Source organism: Belonocnema kinseyi, chromosome 9, assembly GCF_010883055.1.
Source record: "Belonocnema kinseyi isolate 2016_QV_RU_SX_M_011 chromosome 9, B_treatae_v1, whole genome shotgun sequence".
NCBI lineage: Eukaryota > Metazoa > Arthropoda > Insecta > Hymenoptera > Cynipidae > Belonocnema > Belonocnema kinseyi.
Genome location: NC_046665.1, coordinates 42,004,368 through 42,014,032, shown reverse-complemented (window position 1 = coordinate 42,014,032; position 9,665 = coordinate 42,004,368). Strand labels below are relative to the sequence as shown.

General features: G+C 32.7%; 1 protein-coding gene across 1 annotated transcript in view; it reads left to right on the top strand.

The window, feature by feature from the left end:
* LOC117180506 overlaps positions 1–9,665 on the top strand; it is a 57,623-nt gene that overhangs the window by 33,321 nt on the left and 14,637 nt on the right. Inside the window, exon 6 of the mRNA XM_033373003.1 lies at positions 2,146–2,257. Within this exon, the coding sequence (XP_033228894.1) occupies positions 2,146–2,257 (112 nt within the window). The remainder of the gene's footprint in view (positions 1–2,145; positions 2,258–9,665) is intronic.

Here is a 9,665-nt window from a genome sequence, read left to right as displayed (position 1 = left end):
CTGAAATTTAACCGCGATTTCGCTGGGAGCAGGTGTAATTTTTCAGATTAACACCCGCTCTCCGTGAAATCCTGCGGTTGTCTTTATGACAAATTTTTAATATATATACATATATATAGTGAAATAAGGTATGTAGCATCTATTCTACAGATTATGTTGTTTACTTAACTTGCTGTTTTTACACTTTATAAAATATGGGAGATTTTTCTTTCAGATTTACTGACAAAAATTTATTTTTCAAATTCCTTAAAATTAAAAAAAAGTGCAATAAAAGAAAATTATTTCACAAAGTGTGGTTTTGAGTTGTATCGTTCCAACTTTCAATGTATACAGAATAAATGTTATACGATGATTGGCATATTTTGCTGATTACTTTTTAATTTTTAAAAATGCAGGAAAAGATATGATATATATGGTTTAATTATTAATGCTTTTTCTGAGTTAATTGTATGGTAAATATCAGAATGAACTATTTTCTGAAATACAAATTTATTACCCAACATAAATTATTTTATAAAATAAACTAAGTAATTATTTTATTTATTTTTTGTTTGGTAATTTATATTTAATTAAGTTTTAATGCGTTGATAAATTTCGCATAATTTATTAAATTCAGTAACAAAAAAGAGTTTATTACAAGTAGGTGCTTGAGAATACTTGATTTTTCATATAAATAACCTGATGAAGATACGTATTATAAATGAAGTTGACTAACCTTCACATAAAAAAGATATCAAAAAAGCATTAAACCTACTATTATTCATAAATTCTTTCTCATGGAAAAAATATAGTATTTAAAATACGTTTAGACACGCTTTGTTATCTCCTTTACTAATTATATATAAACGCGAAGAACATAATATCAAAGAACAATTGTTCAGTGGGAAAGTGCCAAATCAACATATAGGAAGAATACCCAAAAGAAATTTTGGATACAGAATATTTTGGTAGAATCCTTCGTTCTGTGCGTGGCAAAAGTTTCAGTTATTTAATGAGGCAAAAGTTTTACATACAGATACTGGAAAAAATGGATGCGAAGTGAAAGTATTGAACGTATGTTGGCGAAAATACAGATAAAGCTATAATAAAATAAATAAAATAAAAAAGCACTGTGGCTAAAAACGGGTTTGAATAAAAGGGGTTCCAAATTGTTGTGAGTAACGTCCGTTTATACTTTATTATTATATCTTGTACTGAAATTTTCCTTAACTTATCCCAAGTAGAAATTAAGTACTAGTTTTAAAACCGGACAGTTCAGTGGCCCAGGGATAAATATATAAATATATTAATAATTCCTTAAATATTAGGCCATTGTTGATCTGGTGCCAAAACTGAATACTACCGGATACTACTCATATCTTATTCAACTTCCTATTTCTGAAAGTCTCGACTATACCCTAAACTACGCGAGTTTCTTGAGAAAGATTCCTGAGCAGATAAATTAACTGCCCTTAATATTTATTTCTGCAGGGCGTAAAGCTATAATTTTTGTCTCATTAAATTTAAAATCTTTAAAACGGAGACTTCCGCCGCGCACCAAACTAAAAATGTTTTAAGAACTTTGGGTCAAAAATCCTTGCTATTTATGAGAGATGACCGTTACTAGGGTAGTGCTGTCATTTTAATAAATTTAGATTTTAAAATAATCATAATTCTATTCGAGACCTTACAAAATTTTAAATATTAGCATTAGCTTTGTGGAGGATGAAGGATCTAAATTCAACAGTCGCACCGGGAGCAGAAAAAAAGCTAGTTAAGGCTTTCAATAAGCATAGCCAAAAGTCGAAATTAATATAAAAGCGAAATTAGCAAGATTTTTGGACCATCCATTTGCTACAGGAGGAATATACTCATAATTTCTAAAATAAACTGAAATATACAATAACATGAGTAATTCAATTAGCGGATAACTTACTTTTCAGATTTAAAAATATTTTGGTGTCACATACGTCAGGTAATAGACTGTTTATTGAAGTAGATCAACTAAAGCTTGAAGAAAAAGTGATTGCTATTTATCAACGTTGATTTGAATCGGCCTTTTGCTGACAGTGTTAAAGATGAAGCTTGGGATAACTAATTATCAAATTTTCTTAATAATGCTGCACCTCATGTGCTGCATTTTTCTGATAAATTCACAACCTTTAGTGAGAATCTCGCAAGGTATGTTAAATGGCACAATACGGGAATCGAGAAGTGGAAGAAGATATTCGGCATTCCTTGGAATACCTTATGGACAACCACCAACTGGAAAACTCAGGTAAATATAGTTTTTCTTTCTATTCCCGTGAAATATTTTAGATGAAATCATTGACGAGCTATCTATAAAATCTATTATATTTTTATAAATAGAATAATGTAGAAAACTGTTGTTTAAATAAAAAATAAAACTTTGATTTTAAAATTTAATTAATCAAAATTATTAACTTTTTTTATTGCATACATTATTTTACTATATATCGGCTATGTGTAAAATGAAACTATTCACATAGTAATATTCTTTAGATTATCAAAGAACATTGGCTAGACCTCAGAATTAAATTTGACATCATTTGTAGACTCTTTTAATTATGCACGGGTTCCAGGGACATTACCAGTGTCATAATGAGACAAAGGCAACTAATTTTAGTTAAAGTGACATAATGTTTCGGCAAAAGACATTTTTGGATTCAGTAACTACACCCAGACTCTCTAATGGAAAACAATGGTTTATTTTCCTTAAGTTCCTTTTTGAAGCTTTAAAATGTAAAGCTGTTTACAATAATGTACTGTTGAATTTCAAAGTATTCAAATTGATACTGGTTTTATTCAAAATCAATCGACTTAAAATCCATCATTTTTGAAATATTACACTTTAAAGTGCTTCTGAATAAAAATTGTCAAAATTTAAACACCCTAAATTCGGCGCGATAGAAGATTTTCACTGCACTTTAATCTGAAATTGAAGCCTCGACAGCGATAACGTTAGATAAAAAAGACTTTTATTCCAAAGTATTTTTATTAGTGTGGTTCTTATTTATAGTAAAAACTTTTTTTAGAATTCAGTTAGGAAATAAATAAGAAATTATTTGATATCAACACGTACCTCAAAGACTATAAAGTTTCCCATTAATTTAACATGGCCAGAAGGCAGTTTTTGTTCATCTACAATTTAAGCGCGATGATATGTTACAAATCACTCGACGCTTCAGTTTCTTGTTTAGAATGTGTCAAACAGTAAGAACCAATCGTTACTTTTAAAGTTGATCAGCTTAAAGATACTATTATGGATCCCCAAGAAATATCCAATAAGTGACCAACTTTAATTTTTACATAATATTGGGATATAAGAACGCTTATTGACTTTTTTAAATGAATCATCATTATACGGTAATTTAAAAATACCTAGTAATTTTAGAATTAATTTTCAATTGTTCAAAAATGTTTAAGATTGCTGAAGCATTTGATTATTTTAGATAATTTCAAAATTGATGTTGTTTTAATAATTTTATAATTATTTAAATATTTTTTATTTCACCAACTTCTCGACAGATTGAAATATTTGTGGTTGATGCCGAAGCAATCTATTTAGATTATTACATTTTCCAAAAAGGAAAAATAATATGAAAATTAATTTATTTTTAAAATTTCTGATATTAAAATTCATTCTATTTTCAAGAATTTAAATAAAAATACTTCTTTTAATAAATTAAAATACATTATTTAGAACCCAATTAAAAGAACTCTTAAAATATTCAAAAGCAGGCCCTTCTTATTGGACCGCATCATGATTTTTTTTAGGTAATAATTTATTTTCTAAGAATATACTTAAATTCGTTTTGAAAATAAATTTAGGATAATACGTTATTGAAAAAAAATAAGTTGGTTCAAAGATTTAGGACTATGTTTAGAAAACAAAGTAGTACCGAAAAATATAATATAAAATCTGTTAAAAATGTGATGAAACTGTTGAAATTTGGATTCTACGTTAAAATTCCCAATCGAAGGTAAGAGAATAATCCCAATCGTTTTTTTTTTGCAACGGTAAAAAGTTTTAAAAAATAGAAGACGTATAACGCCTATTGACTGCTACACTTCAAACTCATCGCCCGTAAATAGCAGGCAACAGGCGTTATACGTCTTATATTTTTTACATCTTTTTACCGTTGCAAAGAGAAACTATTGCGATCATTCCGTGACCTTCTATAGGGAATTTTAACGTAGAATACAAATTTCAACATTTTAAAAGTTGATGTTGCTGTTTCTTCGAGTTTTTTTAAAGAAACCGAATGGGGCCTAATGGGGTCTTTTCGGGTACTTCGTAGAGGCTCCTTTCGGTTCCTTCGGTTTGCCAGGGTAACATCGCGGTTGAATCGTACATCAACAAAGAGCTGCCTGTTTTCTAATATAAAATCAATGGAAAACGTCATAGTCTTTGCACCGCAAAATAATACTAGTTCATTTGGCTCCAATTTTGAAATCATTTTTTTGTATTTTTGAATAAAATTGGGAAAATAGAGCAAGAAAGCTTTAGAAGTAAAAAAAAAGGGTCACGCTAATGTTCATTGTATGATAAGACATTCGTACCATAAAACAATGATCGATTTTTGGTTTCAAGAGAACTCCAATAAACAAGAATCTTCATAGATGGCGTTACGTTCTATGGAATTATAGCGATTTTCTATTAGAGGTTGGTGAGGTAGATCCCTACATTCAAACTAAGAATCGAGACGTAGAAATCTGCAACATCGAAGCCGACTCCAAAGAGTTGGTATGGCAATCGTTCTTGATTGCCGGTGTTCGTCCCAGATTCACTTGTGTGGACTCATCAGTGTGGTTGACCACAAGTGCACCTTACCACAGACGCCTTGGATGATTATTTATAGCGTATTCGGTTATCTTGCACTGGTGCACTCCGATGTGCAACGAAGTAGGTTGGAGCGAGAAAAGGAAGAAGTAAGAGGGAGCGATCTAAGTACTCTTGGAGTACACCAGTGCAGGATAAACGAATGCTCTATTAGTTCTCTGGTCACCGATCCGAACAGTATCCGCGACAAATGATACGGAACTTCTGTGATCAGAATTCAGTGCGCACTAGCCTGTATATAAAATTAGAACTCTGACATAAAGGAACCTCTAGTTTTTACTGTGATGTCAAGTGTCTACCCATCTGTCGTATTTGGGCCTCACAATTGTTTACTTTCACGAAGTTTGATTCAAAACAAACAATCCCTTATCAATTAATTTAAAATTTCTAACGCCAAAATTTTAAATCTCAAGGTTTTAAATTATCTAAGCTTAGGGGAAGTGGGTCTAAAACGGCCAGTTTGTCGCAAATGGCTAATCTTAATAATTCATTAAGAAAGCAAAATTAATATAGATTTTTAGTGCAAATATGTGGAAATGCCCATGGAAAAGGAGCTTATGACTGATATGGAGTTACGTACAGGGACACATAGCCGGATAAATTCCAGAAATCGCAGGCCTAAAATGGATCCTCTAATTTGAAAAACAAGTCACCAAAGCATCTTTGAAGTTGGAATAGCGAAAAAGCGTTTTTCGAGAAAAAGGAATCTAAGCATGACGAGTGCTATAAGCACAAGTTTTATATTTTTTCTTCCAAAATGAAATAGACATATTTCAGGTTACTCTCTGAATATGAGTATAGTCTAATTTAATTCACTAAAGTCCCTGTATTTTTCGCCATTAAAACCCAAAAATAATAATATTGACCTCAACTTTGAAAAATGCGCATATTTCCTAAACAAGGACCGATCTTAAGGGCCCTTGTTATGCGAACACCCACATATATTAATCAATTAAATACACATTTGGAGCAGCTAATTTCAAGCATCAAATATTTAAATTGAAATAGTAACGCCCGATGATTGTGCGAGTCAATTTTCAATAATCATTTTTGATTCGACTTTCAATATATAATCGAATAATTAAACGAAATTACTTGAGTAAAGTTCTGTAATTTTTTGTAGGCAGTACCTCCTACGATTGATCACAAATAGTGATATTCAGTGATTTTTAAAGAGTTTTTATATTTGCTAATATTGGGATTCTGCGAAATTAGCTCGATTTCTTAGAATTCTGAAGATTTAAAAAAACGAGCGCATGCTAGTTCAGTAGCCGTTCACCGTCGACCAAAGTTGATGAGTTTGGAAATAGTGGAAAAAACTCCATGTTTTTAGAAGAGCAGGACTGATTTCTACACATCTACATCCTACTTTAGGCCTCCCAAGTGGTACATATTTCTATTTTATCCGGTTGTAGATTTAAAATAGGTTGCAATTAGAACCTCAATTGAGTCTCCATATCCTACCCATTTGGGTGCAGTTCCGAATAGCTGCATTCTCCGATTTTATTTAAACTCTGCATACTTACTAGTTTGATGCGCGGATTACGAATTTGATAGTGAAAATTGGCGACTAGGCCATCTTCATGATGAAACCATGAAGAAACCATTAAAATCATAGTTTCGTTTATCTAAGCCAATATGCAAAATTTCGCAAAATGTTCCTTACAAAATTTGTAGCTCCCATTGAGGTACATATTTTTCCCTGCGAGTGATAGTTTCCGAAAAAATGAATTATATATCGATTTTAATGTAAAAAAAAACCATAAAAATCATGGATTTTTGAGTATATCTCAGCCAATACGCAAAATTCTGCGAAATTTTTAGACAAAAGTTGTAAATCTCATCGAGATACAAATTTTCTTTTTAAAGCATTTTTCCCACTAGTGATATTTTCCGAGAAAATTAGTGAGACATGCAACGATCAACTATTTCGGCACTGCCCATTACCGTATTTCATGCATCTTGATTAGGACTCGGGAGAAGGAAACCTCGAGAATAAAAAAGGAACGCAAGAAACACACGCCCCTAAGAACTATGAGCGCGGATTGTAAGGAAAGACCTGTCGCTTATTGCATTGAAAGCTATTACATTTGATTAAATGCTGAGGAGATCTACAACTTTTATTCAGAATATTTTGCGAAATTTTGTATATTGGCTGAGCTAAGCGCAAAAAACCTTGATTTTTAAGGTTTTTTTTTCTTGATAAAAATCGATGTATCACTAATTTTCGCGAAAACTATCACTCGCAGATAAACATGTTAAAAATGTTTAACTGGATGAGGTATACAACTTTTTAAAAAATACTTAGTGATATTGTGCGTATTGGCTTAGATGAACGTAAAAAGCCATGATTGTTGAGGTTTTTTTCATGGGTTTACCATGAAAATGGCCTTGTCGCCAATTTCAGCTATCATATTCGTAATCAGCGCATCAAAGTACAATTCAGCTATTCGGAACTTTATCCAAAAAAAAGCATCCAGAGGTCATGTTATCACAGCCGACGCTTGCGGCCCACAGTGAGACAAAATCGCGAAAACCTGGCGAAAAGTATAAAATGTTCGTAAAATGGGTCAAATTCTGTTAATTACGACTTCCTTTCTCATTTGTAGGGTCACTGATTACGCATCCAATGTCAAAAAATCTGCCCCCTGTGTGGGCAGATTCTCATCGCGCGCGGCTCGCTTAGCTCGCAAGATTGAGCGCGCCTAGGGCGCGCGACTGATGGTTCTCGCGCTTCGTGCTCAATAATATCTGTTTCTCGCGCTTCGCGCTCGATAAATGTGCCTCGCGCTACGCGCTCGGGCTTGGTTGATCAATTAAATTATTGCTATGCTTGCACATTAAGCGAAGATGTAGATATAACTAAACAGAATATACAAAAATTGAATAAACAAGCTGTGGTTGCTATTGAAAAATAGTACAGATCAATTTTATAGAACTTTTGAAACAAAATAATTTGTATCTTTTGTTTTTTTACTATGTCCTGCGTACATTCTTGGAAAAATTGAATTATTACGTTTTTTAGTATGATTTTACATGGCTATAACCATAAATATTGGCAGTAGAAGGCTGGTTAACGTACTTTACCTGTATTTTTGGACCACAAACCAGTGTGCAAAAGGAAATTTAAATGAAAAAAATTCCCTCGAAAGTTATCGCGTCATCAGACTACTGCCAGACAGACAGACATTTTTCATAAAACCTATTTTTTCTGTCTCAGGGGGTCTCAAATCGTCGAAAATTGAATAAAACTGGATAGGGTCAAAATGACACAAAATCAAGACATTTGATCTATATGATGAGAATTGGCTAGCTTTATTGAATCGGAAAAAGAGCACTTTAAAAACAGTAACACTGTACGAGAAGGCCCTTATTAAATATCGGGGCGTACCAAAAAATTAAAATTTTGACAGCTAAAAAGTTGCATCATTGTTTTAGTTTTGAATCTAAAAAAAATTAAAAAGTACTTTCGAGCTATTACATAACTCAATTAAGCCGCAAAACTATCTTCCTGAAAGGACCAGCCACATCCAAGGAAACCCCTTGTCAGTGATGTGATGAGTGCAAAAAAAAATATGGAAACACAAAGATTTGCATAAATTTTGCATTTTTTGAGTGATTGAAAAAAAATCTTTCGAGCTATTGTTCAGCTCTATTGGTTCGTAACAGACAAACATTTATGTAAAACCTATTTTTTCTGCTCAGTGAGTCTCAAAAAAATTTTTACATCTTTTGTTGTCGTAAATTCTCAAGCCTATGACTATCATTCACTGTTATGCCATATTGGATCATCTATTTAAAAAAAAAACAGTTTTGAAATCGGATTCATACTCAAAGACCCTTAATTCCCCCTTATACCAATTTTAAGAAAAATATAAAAAAAGTTAGCCTAATCTTCCGCCATTTTAGATCCGCCATATTTTTTTCTGTTTTTTTGACATCAGATTTGTAATGAGCGACCCAAAAAATGTGAAAGTAACCCGAGAGTAACAAAATTTGGCCCATTTTATGAACATTCTATACTTGTGACCATATTTTCACGATTTTGTCCCACTGTGCGGCCGCTGTTCAAATGTAACAGCGGTAAAAGACGAACACCAAACTACACTATCTTTCTAATTTTGCACTTAAAATATCATTGTCTTCTATTAACTTATTACATCCACATTTGATTGGTCACTTAACTTAGTCCATGGCTATGATGAAAAAACCGGCACGTGTCTTGCAGTCAGCCATGTTGCATTGGGCAAACTTCCCAATGCAGCGAATCATGCAGTTACGCGCAGTCCCATCCATAATAGGCCTCACTTGGATCATTTTAAATAACTGAATCAACTTAGTAGGGACATCCTACCGTGTTGGCAATAAAGCTCAGTGGCGCGACAAGGTTACATGCATAGGTTACATGAACGTTGGGTGAACATGCACCGGGAATAAGCTCATAAAACGCGTCAGTAGTTAAAAGATTAGGTGTCCTTTATATGCAAAGGAGGACATGAAGCTCTTTATTAGAAAGAAAAAGAGCTAGATCCTCCAGTGAAGATACCACCCGTTACAACAAGACCACCTTTGCAGATAGCCGATAATGCCAACATGAGAACTGGGATTGCGAAAATCCACCAAAAAGTCTTTAAATTGCAAGGAAAGGTTCTTAGTATTTAGGTAGTATTTAGTAGTAGGTTTTCAATTTTTTATAAATAAACGAACAAATATGGCGAAAAAATGGCCATTTTATCTATTTGACGTTTACAGTGCTTGTCAATAACAGGAAAAGTGCTGAAATCGCCCAAGTTTCATAAACTAGTATTAGCTAAAGATGTTC